The sequence below is a fragment of the Priceomyces carsonii genome (assembly GCF_900007245.1).
Source record: "Priceomyces carsonii strain CBS4050 genome assembly, scaffold: Debaryomyces_carsonii_scaffold_7, whole genome shotgun sequence".
In the NCBI taxonomy this organism is placed as follows: Eukaryota; Fungi; Ascomycota; class Pichiomycetes; order Serinales; family Debaryomycetaceae; genus Priceomyces; species Priceomyces carsonii.
Window position 1 is genome coordinate 161293 of NW_026946680.1, and position 22958 is coordinate 184250.

A 22958-nucleotide genomic window follows, 5' to 3' on the forward strand; every position below is an offset into this window, starting at 1 on the left:
ATGGTGATTAGGTATTACTTGTTCTAATTTTTTGTGAGTTCTTCTATGATTTTCTTAAGTGACATAAGAATTAATGAGGAGAGAAAAGAAAGTCCGTAACATAGCTTTTTGATTACGTATATTATCATTTTAGGCAGATACTTTCTACATCAAAGAAAAAGCTTGCAATATGAATATAAACGCAAACAAGATATACTGCTCCCAGAGTTTCTTCCTTCAAAAATATATAATTTGATCAACGTTGCTTAATTTCCCTTATGGTCACTTGACTTCAATTATATCACTACTGAATTTACTCAGTAGCGTGCGAGGCATGGTCGCCGATATTGCATTACCGAAGCTTTGGATTACTATGACAGATTTGGTGTGATTTCTCTTTCCCGGATAGCCGTCGACATAGAACTCCGAGATAAGTGTAGTATTAACTCAATTATCACAAGAACCCTAAAAGAATCTAAAGCCTGAAGTAATATGGAAACGGACCTTTGTGACGATATATGAAAGTTATCTTTGAGATCTTTACGAAGTTGATTATAAAGTTCCGACTTCTCGGAACGAATTTATAAGCATTGCTGTTTTTTTGATTCTGATTACATCATCGGCTTTTCTTATAAATTCGAGTACATTTCCTTTTACTGTTTGCATTCGATAGTTTAAAAAGAAGAAATGGATTAAAAAATGGTACCGAATAAAGAAACTATTAAGAATGAAGCCGCTTTACTAACTGGTTCCACGGATATGGAAAAGTTTAGTGAGATTAAAAATATACCCTATCCGACATTGAAAGATGACGAAATTATCATCAAGGCAATCGCGTATGCTGCAAACCCTACTGATTGGAAACATATAGTTTTGAAAATGGGCGGAATACCAGGTGCAATTTCTGGTTCTGATGTTAGCGGTGTGGTTTCAGAGGTCGGTAAGTCTGTTACTGGCTTCGAAGTGGGAGATATCGTCTCAGCTACAATGCATGGTAATACTAGTAAGACTTCGGGTGCATTTGCTGAATATGTTGCGCTTAACCCTAACTTGACATTGAAGTACCCCAAGTCACAGATCAAGGAAGAAGCTTTATCTTTAGGCTATCATCCCGCCTCTTTGATCAACACATTCGAAGGTGCAGCTTCTGTGACGTTGGGTCTCAGCACAGTTGGTATGGCTCTTTCGTTCAACCTTGGTATCAAACCACATAAATCAGAAAATGCTTCGAAATTCATTTTGATTTGGGGTGGTGCAACAGCTACTGGAATATTAGCAATTCAAGTTGCAAAACAGATTTATGGTTTGAAAGTAATCACTACTGCATCATCGAAGCATCATCAATTTTTGAAGTCCTTGGGTGCAGATGAGACTTTTGATTACAAAGAGGCTAGCGTTATCAAAGACATTAAGAAAGCCGGAAATGGTAAGATCCTGTATGGGCTTGATACTGTATCGGAGCCCAAAACTTGGCAACAAACCTATGATGCCACTGAAGGGTTTGAAAACGTGTCCATCGATAATTTACTTTTTTTAACAGAGAAAGATATTAAAGTAAATTCCGAAAGGTCAGTGAAATTCTCTGCGACACTTGTCTATTTGACTGATGGTAAATCTCATTTAGGTCTACCAGCGAGTGCTGAGATCACGAAGGATCATTTGTATTTTAAGAATGAGCTTTTAGCTCCTCATCTCAAAACAATCAAGAATGCACCACTTAAGGTTTTGGAAGCTGGACTTGGCTCAGTTAATCCTGCTATGAAACTTTTGAAAAACAATGAAGTTCATGGAGAAAAGATTGTTTTCAGGTCTTAAGTTGAATCGAAAGTTTTTCGCAGCCCTGTTCTTGGATGTAATGGTACAATAGTATTCCGCATGACATATTTGATAAATAATTTGAAGTTGACGTACATATATGTGAATGCAAAAAATCTCCATTTCTAAAATATTTTATAAGCGTACTCTAAATGACTTGAGTTGATACTAATCGAATTTTAAAGTACGTCTATCATACCTCTATCTTAGACGTGACACATCGTATCTCCTACTGTGAATCCAGTTATGTAACATGAAATATAAGTTTCAACGTGTGTAGACCGAATTTGTTCTCACGATTGAAGAAAAAGAGGAAAAAAAAAATTAATATAGAGCATCGCTACCGAAATATTCGTAAACTTTAATCTTTCCTGAGTAGCGACTAACCAGATTTAAAAAAAGGATGTCCGCTACTGATAAGAAACAGTTGCCATTTTCTGAGCAACATTATTTTTCATCCTATGATCATTTTGGAATTCATGAGGAGATGTTGAAAGATACAGCAAGAACTTTATCTTATAGATCTGCTATGTACAAGAATAAGCAACTTTTTAAGGACAAGATCGTATTAGATGTCGGCTGCGGTACTGGAATACTTTCTATGTTTGCAGCAAAGGCAGGAGCTAAGCATGTTTACGCAGTTGATATGTCGAATATCATTGAAAAAGCTAGAGAAATTGTCAATTTGAATGGATTTGATGATAAAATCACTTTACTTGAGGGAAAACTTGAGGACTTGGATTTGGGTGTTGATAAAGTGGATATTATTATATCTGAGTGGATGGGATATTTCCTATTATATGAATCTATGTTGGACACCGTGATCTATGCTAGAGATAAATACCTAAAAGATGATGGATTGATCTTTCCTGACAAGTGCTCAATGTATATTGCCGGAATTGAAGATGGACAGTATAAACAAGAGAAAATCCATTTTTGGGAAGATGTTTATGGATTCGATTTTTCACCCTTCATAGATGTTGCTATGGTTGAACCACTAGTGGACACTGTTGATAATCATTCTTTAATGACAACATCTTGTAAGTTCTTTGAATTTGATATAAAGAAAATTAGAAAAGAGGATTTGGCATTTCAACGCCCCTTCAAACTTGAAGCCATTGACGCTGATTTATGTCACGCATTCATAGTGTGGTTTGATTGCCAGTTTCCAGGAGATGAACAAGTTGTATTACGTACCGGACCAATGAACCATTATACCCACTGGAAGCAGACAGTATTTTATATGGATCAAGTATTGGACCTCAAAAAGGGAGATGTTATTAATGGAAACATTTCATCAAGACCAAATGGGAGTAATCCAAGAGAATTAGACATTGAAATTGATTGGACACTTAAGACTAGTAGCAATGATAGATCAAGGGAGCAATCTGGAAAGTTCAATTATTTTATGCGCTAATGGACTCCCAATGTTATATGTTTAGCATTACCTTTAATTTTTTATGTCACTGTAAAGCATAGGTTGACTAAATTCTTTCTATTTTTTAGCGAACCAAACAATCAATATTTAAGCTACTTGCTTTACTGATAAATATCCAATTATTGTTGTGAGATCGAACTAGTTTAGGTGTCGCCTACATCTTGTCCTTAAATGGGAACTAGCTTTCCTGTGTATTAAGGATTTTGGAATAACGTTCGCGGCCTGGATATAATCAAATATGGCATCACTTACTATATCTCTTGCTCTTAGATATATGATAAGGACATTTAATAAAGCACGTTTAAGTTCATCGTTGAATTTAGCAAAGATAAGCATTCGTAAAAAAATGTCAAAATCAGAACAGGAGTGGAAAGCGATTCTCTCCCCGGAGCAATTTAGAGTCTTAAGACAGCAAGGAACAGAGGCACCTTATAGTGGCGAATACACATCGACACCAGCTAGCAAAACGGGAGTATATGAGTGTGTTGCATGTCATCAACCTATTTACAAAGCTCTGACCAAGTTCAGCTCTAATTGTGGCTGGCCTGCCTTTTATGAGGCAATTCCAAATTCCATCAAGGTCAACCGCGATGAATCGTTTGGTATGGTAAGAGAAGAAATGCGGTGCTCTAATTGCGGAGGTCACCTTGGGCATATATTTAGGGGCGAGGGCTATCAAACTCCGACAGATGAAAGACACTGTGTGAATAGCATTTGCTTGAAATTCAAACCAGAATGAAGAATTGTAAATTGATCTTTTCTATACATATGTGTATTATATATGACAGTATAGAACTATAAAATGAATGGAATGAACACTGCTCTTCTCAATTTCTTGTAGTCATCACCAAAAGTTTTCAAGTATCTCCTGTTCTTTTTGATTGCCCAGAGATACATTTGAACAACACTAACAATCAAAAATAGCCAAGCACTCCAATTGCCAACTAAAACAGCATAAGCTAACCACGACAATGACTCAAAAAAGTAATTTGGACAGGCCACTTGATCAAATCCATAGCCCTTTGGAATGACATATCTTTTAGGGTCTTTAGATCTTAAATTAGACAATGCGATGTGTGTCTTCAAATTTGAAAGTTCGGCAAATATCCATAATCCTGTAAGAAATAAAACCGCTGGTAATGGTAAGTCATTGACAGAGAACAAATATCTCCTCCAGTCTTGAAAGTTTTTCGAATAAACGAAAAAGGAAAGGTTAAATCCTGACAATATCCAATAATGCCCGGAATTCTTGAACACATTAAAGAATGGCATTGTCGAATTGGAGAAACGATGAACAAAAAGAGTCTCTAACTCTCTTTTGAGAAAGTGGAGTGTTACCAAAAAAAACGCAATGGTTTGAGTTCTAGAGTAGTCTTGTCCAAATATATTGAGGTAGTAAAAAAACGGGTGAATCAAAAGCGGCCCCAAATACTCAATTACGAAGACAGTTCTCCAACCAATTTGGGGGCCCATGTCCTTAGCATAATAAGTAACATTTTTAGCATCTAAAGCAAGACCATTGTCTGCCAATGACTTAGAGGCATCTAAGGGTTTATGCTTGCCGTCTGAACCCAACAGTGTAAGTCTAATTCTAGAAGGCGAAAGCTCTCCGGAATCACTAACTAATGTGATCAATTCTGCTGTAGATGATTCGGGGGTTAATTCATCTGTGATTAACTCTTTCAATGCTTTTGAGCGAGATTTAACAGTGATTGAAACCATTTTACTGTGTCACTGTGTTAGAGAGGAAAGAGAAAAATGTTAAAATAGCAATCGCACTGCGCTTAAATCGAGACTATCTGTCACAGCGATTTTCTTCACAGATGATATGGACGCAGAAACAAAATTAGACATATGTAAGTACAATTTGATACCAAAGACTACCAGTGATAGGAAAGCAGATTATATGCTACAGAATGTTTACTGACTGAATAGTTAATCTTCCGAAAGGATGCTCTACGGAAATTCTTGAGTCTAATTTTATTCCTTTTGGAAAGATAATAGATATCCAACTACGTGACGACAAAGCAATGATACAATACGAAGAAGCGGAAGACTGTAGCAATGCAATCGCTAATATGAATGGATACCAACTCTCTAATCAATATATCTTCGTTACTCACCATTCTGATGCGTAGGAAAAGTTATTTCTAGAAACTTCCCACGGTCGTGCATGGGTCCGAATCATTAGGTCTGACGCCAGTCATAAATGCAACGAGCTTAAGAGCAATTCTTACATAGATAGTATTAAATACAAATAATAGCTTTATTTATCAAAATGTCTTCTGATTGGGAAAATGTTACTTATATAGGATCGAAAGTCAGAGGTGGCGGTGGTGGTCCAAGAGAGAATGTGGTAAAATCTCAAAGTCAGTTGAACGCCGCTAGGAGAGCCGGGAACGTCGTCGGAACAGAAAAAAAATATGGCAGCACCAACAGCAAGGCTAATCCAGAGGGCCAAAGATTGACAAAGCTTGATGCTACGGATGATGTTGTACCTACGAAAAAAATTGATACGAATGTTGGTAAGACTATTCTGAAGTTCAGACTAGAGAAGAAGTTAACGCAAAAAGATTTGGCCACCAAAATCAACGAGAAGCCAACAGTCATCAACGACTACGAAGCTGGTAGAGCCGTTCCAAACCAGCAAGTTCTTGGAAAGATGGAAAGGGTGTTAGGTGTCAAGTTGAGAGGAAAAAACATCGGAGAACCTTTGTTTAAAAAGAAGTGAGCAAGCGAACCACGCCACTGCTTCAGTGAGCTACTGATGGCAAAATCACGACGTTTTTAATATGTTATGAGTTTTTCAGCACTACATTTCTCACGAATTTTTATTTTACTCCCCTGATTAGTTACGTAGTACATAGTTCAATACAGACTTGGAGAGAATAATGAGAATGTAGTTCAGGGTCAAATTTTACTTAACACGCACTCTTAAGTCAGATTTTTATTAATGACATAATCTTTAGCTTTGATAAAAGAATGTCTGCTTGCTGACCTGTAAGGTTTCCTTGGCGAGCATCTGCGTATCCCACTACCTTACTGGGTCTTACGTTGGGGCCCTGAAACAGAATCTGACCCCTCCCTTAAAGATTTCGTGAAGAGCCTGCTCGCTTACATTATCCTAACTCTGGCACAAGCTGGAGTATGCCGACATTAACCTCGCAGAACGTTACTATTTCGTGCGCAGTGTGGCTTTTATCTTCTCAGATTCCGGCATATTAGATTCAAAGCTCTAAGATAATTATAACTCGAGACTGTTTTTGGTGTAAAAAATACGGCATACAATCACATAGAAACGGCATTATCGAGGGAGGAGCCACTGAAGATATCTCGAGATTGCAGCATGAAAAAAAAAATTGAGCATATCTAAAGTTTACATGACATGACACTGGGGTAGCAAAAAGATAAATACTGTTAAAATCGTCAGGTATATTCCAAGGTAATTAAGAGTCAAATTGAGAAGACATCCAGAGCTGTTGCTTACAGGATTCTTGATATAGTATAGTATAAGAAAGAAATTTTGAACAACATCAAACAATGATTGAGTCGAAAGAAGATTACGCGGTGCATTCTACGGCTTCTCGGCCTGAAATATATAGAGGTAAATCAGGATATTTAGACATGTCATTGTCGAACTCTAGGATAGTATCCTTGGATGAAAAAGGCAAAGCTATTTCTCCAACAGTATCTGGAGAGTCTCTTCACACCTTCAACTCCAAAGAACTCGAAAGAGGCTTGAAATCAAGACATGTTCAACTTATTGCTCTTGGTGGATGTATTGGAACTGGTTTGTTTGTTGGCAGTGGATCTGCCTTAGCAACGTGTGGGCCTGCGGCCTTGTTTATCAGTTACTTAATCATGTCACTGGTTATATTTTTTGTGATGAATATGTTGGGGGAAATGACAACCTTTTTACCATTACCTGGAAATGGTGCACAAGCTTTTGTAAATGACTATGTCGATGAGTCCTTTGGATTTGCGATAGGGTACAATTATTGGTATGCTTTTGCAATGTTAGTCGCCTCGGAAGTAACAGCAGCAGCAATTGTGGTACAATACTGGAACAGAAGCATCAATATTGCTGCATGGATCACAATATTTCTAGCTGTTATAATCGCGCTTAATATGAGTTCTGTCAAGTATTTTGGAGAAGCGGAGTTTTATTTTGCGAGTTTGAAACTTATAGCCATTGTCGGATTGATAATTTTGGGTATAGTTTTATTCTTTGGAGGAGGGCCTACCCATGATAGGTTAGGATTCAGGTACTGGAAGCATGATCACGCTTTTAAAGAACATTTGACAGGAGGAGATACTGGAAAATTTCTTGCTGTATGGACAGCTATAATAAAGTCAGGATTTGCATTTATTTGCTCTCCCGAGTTGATTGCGACAGCAGGAGGTGAATGCCAAGCCCCCAGAAGAAACATCCCCAAAGCAGCCAATAGATTTATCTATAGATTGGCTTTCTTTTACATCTTTGGAACATTGGTCATTGGAGTCATTGTGAGTTCTAATAATCCACATTTATTAAGTGGCTCCTCGGATGCTTCCGCATCTCCGTTTGTTTTAGGAATTCAGAATGCAGGTATACCAGTATTAAACCATATTATTAATGCCGTCATTCTTACTTCAGCAGCATCGGCAGGAAATTCATTTCTCTATTCTGCTTCCAGAACACTCTATTCCATGTCAACTAGAGGAATTGCTCCAGCAATATTTTCAAAAGTAAACAAGTTTGGTGTACCTTACTTTAGTGTTATGGCTTCATCTTGCTTCGGTTTCTTATCATATTTGAACTGCTCATCGTCGTCATCTAATGTTTTTTCTTGGTTTTCAAATATATCTACAATCTCAGGTTTTATTTCATGGATCCTTGTTTCATTTGCCTATTTAAGATGGAGAAAAGCAATCGCATATAACAACTTACAAGATAGGGTCACTTACAAGACAATATTACAGCCATACGGCGCCTACTATGTCATTATATTCATTGGTCTCGTCACTTTAACTAATGGTTATGCCGTATTTTTTGATTTCAACATAGGCGATTTCTTAGCAGCCTATATTACATTTCCAATTGTTTTTGTTCTCTACGTTGGACATAAGATATATAACTTTTATTATCGTGGCGTGAGAAGATTATTGATCCCAATTCCCCGTATTGACTTATTTACAGGCTTAGACTTGATAGAGGAAGAAGATAGGAATGAACCCGAAAGAATACCAAAAAATTGGATGGAAAAAATCTGGTTCTGGATCGCCTAATTTCAACCTTAAATAAAAGTATTTCATTTCTATTCATAGTTTTATCTTCAATGGATGTTTCAACTGTTTTTTACTTTAATATTACTCGATTGCAAAATCATGGATTAATCACGAGTCGCGATGCACCTGCATATTATTTCACACAAATTTTTTTTAAGTCTTCTCTTTTTCTGCAAATACTAAAATTGAAACCATTTAAGGTTTGGTATATTTCTAAGGACATGTCTTCGTTATCGCAGCAGTTGAAAGGGTTGGGAAACAACAACGCCTCTGTTGCCATAGACAGAAAGTCTCGTTCGAGGATCCATTCGCGTTCTCTCATTTTTGAACCGAAAGTTGCGTCAACTCAGGACTATGATTATATACATCAAATTGGCTTAGAGGGATTCGAAGAGCTTGAAGAATTCGAGCCCAGATTCAGATCATTCAAAGAGACATTATTCTCGCAGACTTCAATTGATTTCGATAGAAATGTTCAATCTAAGGAAACTATTGATAATTTAAATAGGACTATCGATGCTTTTTTAAAGATGATCGGGCCGTTCTATAGGATGGAGTCTGCAGTGAAATCTCTCGAATGGTTAGTTCGAAGATTTCAAATTAACATACATAATGGAGAAATGATCTTGTTGACTGCTCTTCCCTATTATAGATATCCTATTTTTGTTAGGATATTGAATGTGATTCCCAAGAATCAGTTTCCAAAATTATTTGAATGGGTGATTGGATATAAGGATCAACTAAGAAACCCACCTTCAACCTCTATTTTGAAGGCATTCCATGATAATATTGAATTTGTGAAATTATATTCATCATTTTTGATAGACCTGTTGGATAGCAAAACTGTATACAAAGATCAACTAGTATTCTTCTTAGCAAATGCTGTTCAATTAATAGCTTCGTATTCAAAAAGATTGGATGTATTAAACGAAAATTACATGCCTTTGTTATTGGAAGTTATTGGTAATTTACTTTTGATCGAGAAGAAATCAAGATATTCTGAAGAGACGTTGATAGATAAAAAGTTAACAGCATATTCACTCATTTCAGTTCTAGGGTCCGTTGTTCCATTATCAGATGACTTGTTAATATCTCTCACAGATTCGATATTACAAGATCCTTTTTCTTTAGACCCTTCTGTGTCGAAACAGACTTTCATTGTGTTGGGCCAATTGTGGAATTTCTACGGTAATGACGTAAGTGAAATTCCCTCTTTGCGGAAGCTCATGAATAACATCGGAGGAAGCATAAATTTAATTGATCAATTAGTTGAAGATGGTTATAAAATGAACAAGTTTTTGATTTATTCCTTTATATCATCTTTACCAGACCTTGACGCATTTAAGATTTTCAATTTTATAAATCTTAATGAGTCTGAGAAACATTTTAAGGCTATAACAAACAAACTTATAGAAAATGCTAACACAAGTAATGAGATCGCAAGAGTACACACTGGTAACACATTGGAATGTCTTTTAAAAGCGAACCATGAGTTATTCAATGAAGTTTTAAAACAACGAAACTTAAAAATCAATGAGTTGGAAATGTTGCTTATGACAGCTCTTGATGCAAATGAAAGCATAAATGATGCTGACACTGAATATGAAGGAAACGATTTCGGTGATGTGGATTTAACTGCTGACATGAATGAAGGCATAGAAAATTGGGATAGCACTGTAACAAAGAAGGAATCGTTCTTCCATTCAGATTTCAGTGAGTTTAATCGTCTTTCAAAGATTTTATTGAAAGGATTAATAGGACATCCACTTAAGACACAAAAGTCAATTATTTCATGTTTTAGTAAGAAAGTTTTTCAATCTCCCGAATCATCTTTTTCCTTCTTTATAACATTGTCTTTAACTCCATCAGTTCCATTAGCATCAAGACTTTTATCTTTGAGCTTCATTAAAAAGAGACTTAAAGAAATTTCTGCATCTCTGGAAAAGATTGACATTTACCTCTTGATCCCGATTTTACTTTTAGGGATATATGAGAGTCATCGCTATGTTAGGCAGCTTTTTATCGAACTAATGGACTTAGTACATGAAGTATGCAACAGAAATAATAGCTCAAAAGGTAAAAGAAAGCCTGTCTTATTCATGGAAAAACATATATACGGAAACATGGAAATGAAAGATAGGGCTATAATAGCGCCACAGATCGCTCTAGCTGCTACAAGTACTTTGGCCAATGAGTCTTCCATAAATGATGCTGTCACCGATCGTGAACGAGGCATTGAAGTTATCTTTCAGCTTCTATCTAATAGTAAAACCTCCAATGCTAAAAAGTCGAATGCTTTACTCATTAGAACATTTGTAATGAGTCAGTGGTCACTCCCTTTTTTGCCTCTTGCTATGAAGTGGAAAGCATGGCGTATAACTGCAAAATTCAATACTCGAGATCCAGACTTGAGGCAATTTTTTCTTGACAGTGACTTAACGAATTATTTTCTGAACCGTAGCACTTTTCAAAAAGAATCTGAATTGGAGAAGATTGACTTTGATGAAGTAGAAGACTCAATAGTTTCTTTGGTCGGGGGATCTTCCTCACATCAAAAGAATGCTGTGAAGGAAGTTGATTGGTTTTTGGAAGCATTGGATTCAAGGATTCCGCATTTGCAATTGAGTACAAGCAATCAAATAATAAAAGTATTCGATACTATTAAATCAACTGACCTTAAGATGAAACTAATCAATAAATTTGTTGATATGTCACTAGAAGATGAACCAACGTCGTTTGACGTAATCGATACTTTATCAAAATTAAAAATGGATCATGATTTAGTTTTGGCAGTATTGAACGGAGTTCAAATTGGATCAACATTGCCAGAGCAAGGGCTAGCAAAGAGACGCAGGAAATCTTCCAATTCAACCAGACAAGCAATGGCAAGAGATGATATTAGTAACTTAGCAGCAGTTCATCTTAAAAAATTGACAGCAATTCTAGACTTGCTAAATAATAAATTGAGAGATAATGATAATGAAATTTCACAGCCGGATTTATTAAAAGCTTTCTTCAAGATTTTAACTGACTTGGAATACTTAGGAAATGATGGTAACTTACCAATTTTGTATCCACAAGAAATATTAGCTTCGTGTATGCTTCTTTGCGTGAGCCAAATAAAAAGAAGTTCATTGGTGCATAAATTTGATTCCAATTCTGTTAGAGCTGACCTTATTGTTAACTCTATTAGGTCATCTTCTTCGCCAGAAGTTCAAAATAGGTTAATGTTGGTTATTGCAGAACTAGCATCTTTATCACCTGAGACCATCTTACATGCTGTTATGCCAATTTTTACATTCATGGGAGTTCATACCGTAAGACAAGATGATGAATTTTCTAGTGTTGCGCTTCAAAAGACTATCTCAAAAGTTATACCGGCTTTAGCTGCTAGCGGTTCTTCAACTTTGAATTATGAAGTGGAATTTCTATTAACTAGTTTTGTCACGGCATTTCAACACATCCCAAGACATCGGCGAGTCAATTTATTCAGCTCTCTTACGAAAACTTTGGGATACGAAAAATCACTTCACATTATTTTATTTTTGATGGGACAACATTATTCAAGAAATCTCGAAAAAGGGAAAACGAATGATTGTAGATCATTATTGGAGTTTACGAGCTCATTCATGAAAATTTTTTCTGCTGAACAACAATTATTTGGTATCAGTAAATATTTTGAATTGTGGGAACAAATTCCAGTAGCTCAATTAGAGAGTGGAAGCGAAGAATATACTAAGCTAAGCACTAGAGCAATTTTTGGAGCTTCAGTGTTATCCTTATCAGATGATGGGTTGGTCTCTTTAAAAGCCGATTTGTTAACCTTCTTGTGTGATGTAATACGTTCTCCTCCTGAGACTAAGTTTAGTTTCAATAATGGGCTTTCCTTGAAAGCAAAGCTCTCCATATCTTTATTAGACCCTGAATTATCTTTGTCAGATAGCGCTAATTCGCTAAAAGAATTTAGAAAGAATACTGCGCTTATTCTTTCGAGTTTGGAGAAATTTATTGATACTTCGTCTTGCGAAAAGATAGCAGATCGCTTATTTGATTTATTGGACGTATACGTGAATTTACTTCCTCTTGACTATTTCTTAGATTCTGCCATTGCTTCAATGGATGTCGGGAAAACAGCAGATCCGTTATCCATGAGAGTTTCGAAGAATTTCGCTCTTCTTACAATCAGAAAGTTAGAAGAAGAACTTAATTCAGATAGCTACAATGAGAACATTAAACTAATTCTCTTAAACAAGATGCTTCCAACGTTGCTCGAGCTCATCAATTCAAGTCACAATATAGAACTTGAACAATCATGTCTTGACATGCTTGCGGTGATAGTTACCAAACTCGGTTCATTTACAAACGATTTAGCACTTCCTGAAAATGCAAGATCTTTGACTGAGTTTTTGCCCATTATCACAAAAGAGCAGGGATTGCTCAATAGCCAACCTGAAATCATTATATCGGCAATTTACGCCATTACAAGTATTGTAAATGTCTTAGGTGTTAAAAGTATTGGCTTCTTTCCTCAAATCGTTCCACCTATACTAAAAATTTGGGAGTCAACTAAGGGGTCTGAAGATGATAGTTCCAAATTAGTTCAACCTGCAATCCTCTTTATGCTCTCCAGCTTAATTAAGAAATTGCCCGCATTCATGACTAGTTACTTGAATTCGATATTGCTTGTTGTTATAATGAGTGATCTAACAGATTATGATTTGCGATCCACTGTGCTTAGTTTAGTCGTTGAACATATCGACTTGAGCCAATTATTAAGGGCCACATGTAACTTGTGGTGGAATGAAAAGTTCTATGCTTGTGATAGTGCAGCTAACATTGGACTTTACTTGAATACATTACAGAGAATAATAGATAAAATAGACAAAAAGTCGGCTATATCTCAGGCGACAGTATTCTTAAAGTGGATGATTCAGGTATTTGAATTTAGAAACTTTGTGGAAGAGTCCAACAATAAGTTTGACAACAATACTATCCATAGATTGGAAAGCTCATTTCATTCGTGTAGCATCAGCTTTGTTATGAAATTGAATGACAAAACCTTCAGACCTCTCTTTGCAAATCTCGTGAGATGGGCTACAAATGGAGAAGGTTCGCAAGTAGCCTCGGCTACTAAGGTTTCGAGATTGTTGGCTTTTTTCAGATTTTTCAATAAGTTGCAAGAGGAACTTAAGAGTATAATCACATCTTATTATTCATACTTGCTTGATGAGGTATCCTCACTTTTGACAGAATTTTCTGACGAAACTCTAGTGAACACAAATTTACGAAGAATGATATTAATTTCATTAACTTCTTCTTTCAAATATGATCAGGACGACTATTGGTCACAACAGCTGAGATTTGATAGCTTATTTTCTCCGCTCATGAAGCAGCTAGTCAACATCGAAGACTCCATTGGCAAGTATTTGGTGAAGTGTATTGCTGCGTTCGTTGTTGATGTATCATCTGAGGAATACAATGAATTGATTATCAAAGAATTAATCAGTTATATCTCCAATGAAAATGATTCAACTTCCCCAAAGTCAAAGATATGGACTATTAGAATTTTGAAAACTATATTTCAGAAAATGGGAGAGCAATGGCTCCTGTTCCTTCCAACAATGGTACCGTACATTGCAGAGTTATTGGAAGATGATGATACATCAGTTGAGATGGAAGTGAGAAGCGGGCTTGTAAGAGTAATTGAAAATGTATTGGGTGAACCTTTAGACAGGTATTTAGATTAAGCACACTAATAACACATAAAGTTTTTATGATCTTCTGATCGGGACCGGACTAGTCTTTGAGAACCTTTCGATTGTAGGCTATCATACTGATCATTGATATGAAAAGTCCCAGATAGACCCCATGTAAAACTGCTGCTTGATTTGACCGATCTGTGCTGCGAGTGATACATGTTCCCATTTGATACCTCAAAAGGGAATAGTAGTGCCCCACACAAGAATCATTTCAGAATTTTCTATTGAGTTCTTTGACTAGAGAGTCAGTCTTTCTATATATTAGTTACAAATTCCTTTCAACGCTACCTATCGATATCATAAGCTATCCATTAAATATTAGAAAATGGTAAGTAATAAGGCCGAAGGGGTACTATTAGGTCTCTCGGAAAAAATAACACTTCGTTTTTGTCGAGCTACCTTTTTAGGTTGGAACATTCACTAACGGTACTTCTAGTCATCATTATTAAAGAGCCCTAAATCGTTGAGACCTTTATTCGACAGAGTCTTAGTCCAAAGATTAAAGCCGGCTTCCAAGACGGCCAGTGGTATTTACATTCCTGAAAAAAACCAAGAAAAGTTAAATCAAGCTACTGTGATCGCTGCTGGTCCAGGTATGACCAATACAACGACGGGGGAGGTTATACCAACATCTGTTAAGGCCGGTGACAAAGTTTTGTTACCATCTTTTGGTGGTAATCCTCTTAAAATTGGAGACGACGAATTCTTGTTATATACAGACAAAGAAATCTTGGCCAAGATTGAAGATTAAACAGTATGACAGCGAAGACGAACATGAAGTTGCTGAAGCTGCGAAAGTCTCGCCCGAGTAGGTGTATAATCTCTCTCTATCATGTAAATACTTGAAGACTATATTGAAAATCAATTAAGTTCATATTGTAGACTTACAACCGGCGTAGTACACACCTAGTCCTGTACACAACAAAACTCGTTTAAATAATGAGCTGGCTCCCATTTATTATATGATGTCAGATTATTCTAAAGGAAAGTCTAACTTGTGAAAGAAAAGCAATAGAATCTATTATCTCTAGCAGTACAATGTCGTCCAAAACAGATCAAGATAACAGTGGACATCGTTTTACACAATTCAAATTGGTCCTTTTGGGGGAAAGTGCTGTAGGTAAATCATCTATCGTTCACAGGTTTGTTAAGAATACTTTCGATGATATGAGAGAATCTACAATAGGAGCAGCGTTTTTGACTCAATCGATTACCATACCTGAGACCAATACGACAGTCAAGTTTGAAATATGGGATACTGCGGGACAAGAGCGTTACAAATCATTAGCCCCTATGTACTATAGAAATGCCAATGCTGCCTTATGCGTCTATGACATTACAAGTAGTGCATCCTTCGTAAGAGCTCAAGAATGGATCAAGGAATTGAAGAAACAGGCACCCTGGGGTATAGTCATATGCTTAGTTGGTAACAAAGCAGATTTAGAGGAGAGCAGAGAGGTAGAACAGAAAGAGCTTGAATCATACATCGAGGAACTCAACCAAGATGGAGAAAATAAAGTTATAGGAACTGAATGTTCTGCAAAGACTGGCGAAGGAGTCTTGGAAGTGTTTAATAAAATCGCAAGGGCTCTCCCTGTCGAAGAGTCCATTGCAACTGCCAATGCTAGAACCAGGCAATCTACAAATAGGAGGTCCGGTGGTGTTGACTTAAATAGAGGTAGAAGACAGCAGCCAGAGTCTAATAGCTGCTGCTAGAGCATTGTTGTATGTTAGAAAATTACATTGTTATGACATACGCTCCATGAAGGAGTTCATAAGATACCGCTAGGGCAATATATGCCGCATGACATAGGACGCATCTCGTACGCTCAATAAAGAGCTATGGTGTCTTGAATAATAGCATGAAAGTATTTTGACTTACGTAGTGCCAAGTATCAGTACTCGGGATTATGATCATTGTACTGCTTTATTTTTAATCTACCTGGTTTTATTTTTCTTTTTTTTTTCATATATTTTAGTTGGGATGTTAGTGGAGTCTGGGGTTAGGTCTTTTATAGTATAAATGATGATTTAGGTGATGCCTTACTCTGGGACTCTCCGTTTTAATCACCTGTGTATTCGAATACATGATTTCTAGTCACCTGATGATGGCGATGAATAATAAATTATCTCACTGCACTACCTTTTATTTTTTTTTGGTACTCAGATAAAAATTTTTCACTACTTTGAAGAGCGCTCCAGAAGACGATTTCTTTCTTTAACATACATTAAGTTATATTCAATAATCGAAAAATGTCATCCCGCCCACAAGTGTCCGTTATTTCTACTAACGGTGAGCAAAGTTCTACCCAAGTTCCATTGCCAGCAGTTTTCTCTGCCCCAGTCAGACCTGACATTGTTCACTCTGTTTTCGTAAGAGTTAACAAGAACAAAAGGCAAGCTTACGCTGTCTCTGATAAGGCTGGTCACCAAACTTCAGCCGAGTCATGGGGTACTGGTAGAGCTGTCGCTAGAATTCCAAGAGTTGGTGGTGGTGGTACCCACCGTTCTGGTCAAGCTGCTTTCGGTAACATGTGTCGTGGTGGTCGTATGTTCGCTCCTACTAAAACATGGAGAAGATGGCACGTAAAGGTTAACCAAAATGAGAAGCGTTACGCCACAGCATCTGCTATTGCTGCTTCCGCTGTTACTTCTTTAGTTTTGGCTAGAGGTCACAGAGTCGAACAAGTCAAGGAATTGCCTTTGGTTGTCTCTAACGATTTTGAATCCGTTACTAAAACTAAGGATGCAGTTGCTATCTTGAAAGCTGCTGGTGCTCAAAAAGATCTTGTCAAGGTGATCAAATCCAAGAAGTTGAGAGCTGGTAAGGGTAAATTGAGAGGTAGAAGATTTACTCAAAGAAGAGGTCCATTAGTTGTCTACGCTAAAGACAATGGTATCACAAAGGCTTTGAGAAATATCCCAGGTGTCGAAACATCTGATGTCAAACACTTAGGCTTGTTACAATTGGCTCCAGGTGCTCACTTAGGTAGATTTGTCATTTGGACTCAAGGTGCTTTTGAATCTTTGGATTCTGTTTACGGATCTGAATCGACCAAGTCGGTCAAGAGTAACTACTCTTTGCCATCGAACATTATTTCTAACACCGATGTCACTAGGTTGATCAACTCTGCTGAAGTACAAGCCGTTGTTAGACCAGCTGGTCAACCAAGCCAAAAGAAAACTCACGTTTTGAAGAAAAACCCATTGAAGAACAAGCAAGTCTTATTAAGATTGAACCCTTATGCCAAGGCTTTCTCCGATGAAAAATTGGGTGCTCCAAAGGCTGAAAAGTCCAAGGCAAAGCCATCTAAGGGTCAATTCGCTAAAGTCTTAAAAAATTAAGCGAGCTGATTCTCTCAGATATTCAATGAAACCTCTTTGATTTATATAAAACTGTTACACTGTAAATTGTAAGTCAATAAATTTTTCGTGAATTCTAGCTATATAATTGTAGATTTTGACAAAGATTAAGTATACATAATGCGAAAAGCAAGCAATCAAGATTTAATTAACAAAGTGGGCGTAAGACGTTCTCCTCGAAGTAACTTTTCCCTGTTGCCAGATCTGTTCCGATGATGTTACCTCGCTGCTGTGAATATTCACAGATTGTGTATTGTTTCCATGAATTATCGCATGTAACTCTTGCACATCCTAATTGTGATGTTGAGCTCCACACAACTTGAGTAAAGTGTCCAGCTTGCTCACTGAAACCTGGGTTACTGAAGTTGTAGTACTTAATCTCATTATACCAAGCATTTACTGGATCGGTCCCACCTGCATAACCAGCAGCGAGATTTTCACCGTATGGTCCACCAGAATGAATTAATTGAACATTATCGCAAGAGAATGATTTTGCTGCATAGTCTGCAGCATATTGTGACAACGTATCATTCCATTGTAATTGTTGCACCCCATGAATTGCCCTCTTCTTGTTGTGAGCTGCCAATATCTCAGAATTGAAGTCAGAAGTGGTCTCACGCTCAACAAGGTGACTGACGGGACTTGCATCTATCAAAACGGCCATAGAAACGAAAGTAACTAGAGTGAGCAACTTAATAAGATACTGCTGCATTTTTAACGATTGAATAAAGTTGGTATGTGAGTAGGGAACGAATGTAAGTGATCTAGAAAGTTGTAACTAATAAACCTTAAATAACAAGAAAAAAATACTGTGGGAGCTATGTAAGTAATATATACTAATTGATTTATGATCTCAACTGAAAGAATCGGGGCAATGCAGTAAGCTGGTAGATATCTTCCCAATACATCACATACAAGCATAAAAACGGATATTAGATAATTTATTAAACAATATGTCAAGTATACTTCAAGCAACCTGCATCTCTATACCATGGCTGAAAACAAATTGAGCTTGTAATGTCTTATTCTGGATAGTTTCAAGTATCTTTTCTCTCAGGTGCATTTATATCAAATACTCGCATCCGATTTTGATTCGCAACCAGCCATATACCGAAGAGCTGTATAACGGTTCTGCAACAAGCCTGTCCCCCCTAAGGCTGCTTGGAAAGGACTAATCAATAGAGAGTTCAATTAACACACTCTCTAGTATTCTTATTAAGTTGATAGAGCAGCTATCAAATTAGTTCTACGAAGCATTGATATTACGACATAGTGCTAACTAAATATCAATGAACGCAAAGGGTATCTCTATACACAATTATTTTTCTCTTTGTGTAACTTCAGGGCCAGCCAATTTCGCTGGCATTTCCTGTATATCGCTTTCGCCCTATAATTATAGATCAATTCCTTTTGGCCAAACATAAAAACTGCAATTCTAACTGCAAATTAGTAACATGCAAAAATAAACATATAAACTGCATTCTTTCTGTCACTAATATGGCAATGCTGCGTGAATATAGCTAGTATCTACGGATCAGAGCCAGAGCAAAAATTGACAGTTTCAGCAGTTCAGATACTTCAAAGAGGTAATATAGTCAGACTGTGTCTTTTTTTTTTCAAATACGTTCCAGAGGAATGCTTAACGGATTACGGAAAAGAGCACTGAGGTTGGTCTTATCGCCAGCTCCTGTTCAACATACCATGGAAGGAAATGGGGACGCCGAATCATACGAGAAGGTGTTAAAACAGATCCGTGATTTTGAGGTAGCATTGAAAGCCATGGATTTTTTGTTGGACGATAGGACACCTCAAGGTACTGACTTATTGAAGAAGGAATCAAGAGAGCATGCGAAATCGAAATCAGATCAGCCGGCTGCTATCTTCCCTTTGGCTTTGGGAGTAATGGAGTTCATTGAAGCAACCTTAGGATTTGAAGCCGACGTAATGGCCCGGGCACACAAGACATTATCTGAAGCGGAGGAAGCATCATTGGTAAACTCGAAATATAATGCTAAGCATCACTTGGTAACTTCCAGCATTTATCCGCCAGGAACTGAGTTTCAAGTTACATATGCCGAGCTGACTTTACTCAACGCGTTGGTGATGTTATTGCAAGAGAACAATGGTATGGTGGAAGGTGCAAAAGCTCTATTTAAATTACGTAGGGCTTATCAGACGCTAGACTCGATCTATAAAAAGATAAAGGAGCTGGAGCCAGCGTTCTTGTCGAACCTCGCGAAAATGAAAAAGTCTAACAAATCATTCAGTAGTGTAGACTTGCCTGGATATGTATCTAATGCATCATCAGAAAGTCTAAGCTCGAATACTCCTGAAGATATAAAATTAATGCAGAGCCTAGAAAAAGTATATCAAATGAGAAAATCTCGTATCGAAGGAACGAATATTGGAAACAGGGGCTTGCAATCGAAAGGAAACGTAGTTGAAGGGGTAACATCCTTTGACCTGTCTGTTGCTTCCTTATCGAGGAAGGGCAGCTCAAGAGCTTTGGACCAAAATGCTGCATTTCAAAGAGTGCCTCCTATTAATGTTGTTTTACAACCAACAGGAGACCAAAGGGAACTGTCCGCTTTGAACAAAGGAGAAGAAGGTGATGATGAAAAAGATGATTCACGCAGTGAAGATGATGATTTCAGCGATGCCAACACTTATAGTTATACGGATAATACGAAGTACCTTAACGGTCACATACCTGACTCATACAATTCTTTATCTGCATCCCTGGTATCTATAGATACGACTAATTCTGAGAGCACTGAAACTGCAGCAAAGAATCATTTAAATGTTTCTACAATTGACGAATTTATTCACTCAGGTGTTCAGTTATGCTTTGGAATTCTTCAAGTCGTGCTCTCTTTAATTCCTCCAGCCATTGGAAAGGTTCTATCAATTGTTGGATTTAAAGGCGATAGAGAAGTAGGTTTAAGAATGCTCTGGAAAACAGCCATATCTAGCCGAAATATCCACGGAGAACTAGCTCTATTATGTCTTTTGGTATTTTATGATGGTCCAGTACAATTCATAGATGTCGGATTTCAATTGCCTCACCAACGAGATTCAAATGTGAAAGAGGTACTCTCTATTGAAGACAAATCTAGTGTCTCGGAAGCTGAACTAGATATGATTTTGCAAAATCCAGCCCTTTACACGCCTCAGATATTGAAAAAAGCTAGAAGCTATTTTCCTCACAATGCTCTATGGGTGTTACAAGAAGGAAGAATGTTAGCTGCCCAAGGTCAACTTGTGAAAGCTATTACCCTAATGCAGGCATTTACGGATGATCCATCTACTCACATCGAAATGCAACAGGCGGAAGCCCTCTTGTTATTTGATAGAGCAATGTTGTACAGCTTCAACCATGAATACGATAATGCGGCTCAAGACTTTATAAAACTAGTGGACATGAATTCCTGGTCCAGAGGGTTATATATGTTTATGGCGGGATGTTGCTATCTTGAGAAATGGAGACTGATAAAGATGGGTTTAATAGATGTTGACGACAAAGAGCAAACCTTGAAAAATTATTCTGAGAAGGCTAAGCATTATATGAAAATTGCGCCATCTTATGTTCCTGGTCATGGCGAGAATGCAAAGAAGGGAGGAATTGGTGGAGGTAAAAAACAAATGCCATTTGATAAGTTTTTATTAAGGAAAATGGAGCACATTGAGAATAGGAAAAAGAAACACCCAACCCTAGATTTCATTGATTGCGTTGGAACCTCACCATTCCATGAATTAATATATTTTTGGAACGGATACAACAGAATGACTCAAGATAAATTCACCTTATCGTTGAAATTACTCGGATACTCTGGGGCACCAAACTCAGAGTATTCAGCCAACACAGAGGAGAAGTCTTTTGCAAAGATATCAGAAACAATGGATGAAAGTATGATAAGGTACTTCTTACAAAGTGTTACTTTGAGGCAGTTGGGAGAATTATCGCAAGGACTTTCATTACTCGATAATCATGTTATTTCAAAGTATGTCACTTCTGAGTCGCCACAGTTTAAGTTTACGAGAATGAATTATAGTCCATACTTGTATCCCACAGCATTGTATGAAAAAACCATGTTCATTTGGCTATTAAGAACCGCGAATAAAGAGAATTTTGATGCTCTACAGGCAGTCCATGAAAGTAAAGATTGGTTGAAAAAGGCAGAAACCGTTAGCGGTGTTGGTGACTATGAATTGAGCAATCGTACCAGTATGAGAATAAAGGCTGCTGGTGAAAGATTGGATATTTTAGCATGATTTTAATTAGAATACATACTTATGTAAACTTATGAGAGCAGTCACCACTTGTCATTTGTTTCTCTTTATAAATGATTCCGATTAGTTGAAATAAGTATCGACCATAGTGTATGCAACGTTAAACCTAAAGCAAATGCTCACAATCCAGGCTAGTGCTAGAAGGGGGAGAATACCAACAATTATAATTAGTTGTAGTAAAGTCCCAGAGCCTTTACTGCTTGGTGTTGTTCCTTGGCCAATAAGTGGCAATGAGTTGAATCCATAAAATGTGATTATGAAATAGTATGCTATAGCTCCAAAATATAACGAGTTACCAAGAAACAAAGATAAGAAAGATTTTTTGTTAGTTAATAATGGTAACAATAAAAATTGTACCAAATATAATAAGCACCAAATAATTAAGAATGAATTGCAATGAATGTCAAAACAAAAACTCCATTCAACGTAATTAATGCTATAGGAGCTCATAGAACTAGACCTTCCGTTGAGAACTCTATTAGTAAATAACCAAAATATTGTCGCAATGATAACTCCAGTTAAGTAGAAATCAATGAATACCATATAAATGATAAGTTTAAATATATCCCAAAAATGTGGTGAATAGGCGAGTCCCCATGCAACTGCACTTATTGATAAAAACACTGTCAATAATATCAAAAATGAAGGGTCGTCCCTTGCATAACTCGATTTACCACCTTGCTGTTGTTGCTTATAATAATAATGTGAACGATACATTTTCTTCGGGTTTATAATCAAATTAAATATCTCCCAGATCGCCGTCTCAAAATCAAGCGTTGAAGGCTTAAATAACCTTTTAAGCATTCGCCTGAAATTCTGAAGCTTAGACTGTGTAGCTTGCTTATTTCCAGCATGACTGCTTAATGTTGAAGAAGCTGTTGATATAAACGACCCTCCCGTTACCGAACCTTGACTAGTAAGCTTTGAACTTCCCATGCCAGCAGCCTGCGGGAATAAATCTTGAGTAGTGTAGGGTAGATTGAGTCGTCTACTCATTCTTTTGCTAGGTTATGTTACGACTTTAGTCTATTTTAGAATATAGTAAC

General features: G+C 37.1%; 12 protein-coding genes across 12 annotated transcripts; 9 read left to right on the plus strand and 3 right to left on the minus strand.

Annotated features, from left to right (window-relative positions):
• Nucleotides 1-678: 678 nt before the first annotated feature.
• PRCAT00005880001 (zinc-binding alcohol dehydrogenase family protein) lies at nt 679-1794 on the plus strand (the record flags this gene model as incomplete). The annotated part of the gene is made up of 1 exon (XM_062955986.1): nt 679-1794. The coding sequence occupies one exon, from the start codon at nt 679-681 to the stop codon at nt 1792-1794; it is 1116 nt and encodes a 371-aa protein (XP_062812535.1).
• Nucleotides 1795-2197: 403 nt separating this feature from the next.
• On the plus strand, nt 2198-3211 carry HMT1 (protein-arginine omega-N methyltransferase; the record flags this gene model as incomplete). Its single annotated transcript, XM_062955988.1, has 1 exon — nt 2198-3211. The coding sequence occupies one exon, from the start codon at nt 2198-2200 to the stop codon at nt 3209-3211; it is 1014 nt and encodes a 337-aa protein (XP_062812536.1).
• A 367-nt stretch (nt 3212-3578) lies between these two features.
• PRCAT00005882001 (peptide-methionine (R)-S-oxide reductase) lies at nt 3579-3971 on the plus strand (the record flags this gene model as incomplete). Its single annotated transcript, XM_062955989.1, has 1 exon — nt 3579-3971. One exon carries the CDS (start codon nt 3579-3581, stop codon nt 3969-3971), a length of 393 nt encoding a protein of 130 aa, XP_062812537.1.
• Nucleotides 3972-4027: 56 nt separating this feature from the next.
• PRCAT00005883001 (trans-2-enoyl-CoA reductase (NADPH)) lies at nt 4028-4954 on the minus strand (the record flags this gene model as incomplete). The annotated part of the gene is made up of 1 exon (XM_062955990.1): nt 4028-4954. The coding sequence occupies one exon, from the start codon at nt 4952-4954 to the stop codon at nt 4028-4030; it is 927 nt and encodes a 308-aa protein (XP_062812538.1).
• Nucleotides 4955-5510: 556 nt separating this feature from the next.
• Nucleotides 5511-5963, plus strand: MBF1 (Mbf1p; the record flags this gene model as incomplete). Its single annotated transcript, XM_062955991.1, has 1 exon — nt 5511-5963. The coding sequence occupies one exon, from the start codon at nt 5511-5513 to the stop codon at nt 5961-5963; it is 453 nt and encodes a 150-aa protein (XP_062812539.1).
• An 809-nt stretch (nt 5964-6772) lies between these two features.
• PRCAT00005885001 (uncharacterized protein) lies at nt 6773-8500 on the plus strand (the record flags this gene model as incomplete). The annotated part of the gene is made up of 1 exon (XM_062955992.1): nt 6773-8500. The coding sequence occupies one exon, from the start codon at nt 6773-6775 to the stop codon at nt 8498-8500; it is 1728 nt and encodes a 575-aa protein (XP_062812540.1).
• A 221-nt stretch (nt 8501-8721) lies between these two features.
• PRCAT00005886001 (snoRNA-binding rRNA-processing protein) lies at nt 8722-14247 on the plus strand (the record flags this gene model as incomplete). The annotated part of the gene is made up of 1 exon (XM_062955993.1): nt 8722-14247. The coding sequence occupies one exon, from the start codon at nt 8722-8724 to the stop codon at nt 14245-14247; it is 5526 nt and encodes a 1841-aa protein (XP_062812541.1).
• Nucleotides 14248-15297: 1050 nt separating this feature from the next.
• YPT52 (Rab family GTPase) lies at nt 15298-15975 on the plus strand (the record flags this gene model as incomplete). Its single annotated transcript, XM_062955994.1, has 1 exon — nt 15298-15975. The coding sequence occupies one exon, from the start codon at nt 15298-15300 to the stop codon at nt 15973-15975; it is 678 nt and encodes a 225-aa protein (XP_062812542.1).
• A 537-nt stretch (nt 15976-16512) lies between these two features.
• On the plus strand, nt 16513-17604 carry RPL4B (60S ribosomal protein uL4; the record flags this gene model as incomplete). Its single annotated transcript, XM_062955995.1, has 1 exon — nt 16513-17604. One exon carries the CDS (start codon nt 16513-16515, stop codon nt 17602-17604), a length of 1092 nt encoding a protein of 363 aa, XP_062812543.1.
• Nucleotides 17605-17770: 166 nt separating this feature from the next.
• RBE1 (sterol-binding protein) lies at nt 17771-18334 on the minus strand (the record flags this gene model as incomplete). The annotated part of the gene is made up of 1 exon (XM_062955996.1): nt 17771-18334. One exon carries the CDS (start codon nt 18332-18334, stop codon nt 17771-17773), a length of 564 nt encoding a protein of 187 aa, XP_062812544.1.
• Nucleotides 18335-19257: 923 nt separating this feature from the next.
• IML2 (Iml2p) lies at nt 19258-21894 on the plus strand (the record flags this gene model as incomplete). The annotated part of the gene is made up of 1 exon (XM_062955997.1): nt 19258-21894. One exon carries the CDS (start codon nt 19258-19260, stop codon nt 21892-21894), a length of 2637 nt encoding a protein of 878 aa, XP_062812545.1.
• Nucleotides 21895-21975: 81 nt separating this feature from the next.
• On the minus strand, nt 21976-22908 carry PRCAT00005892001 (uncharacterized protein; the record flags this gene model as incomplete). The annotated part of the gene is made up of 1 exon (XM_062955999.1): nt 21976-22908. The coding sequence occupies one exon, from the start codon at nt 22906-22908 to the stop codon at nt 21976-21978; it is 933 nt and encodes a 310-aa protein (XP_062812546.1).
• Between the last annotated feature and the right edge of the window lie 50 nt (nt 22909-22958).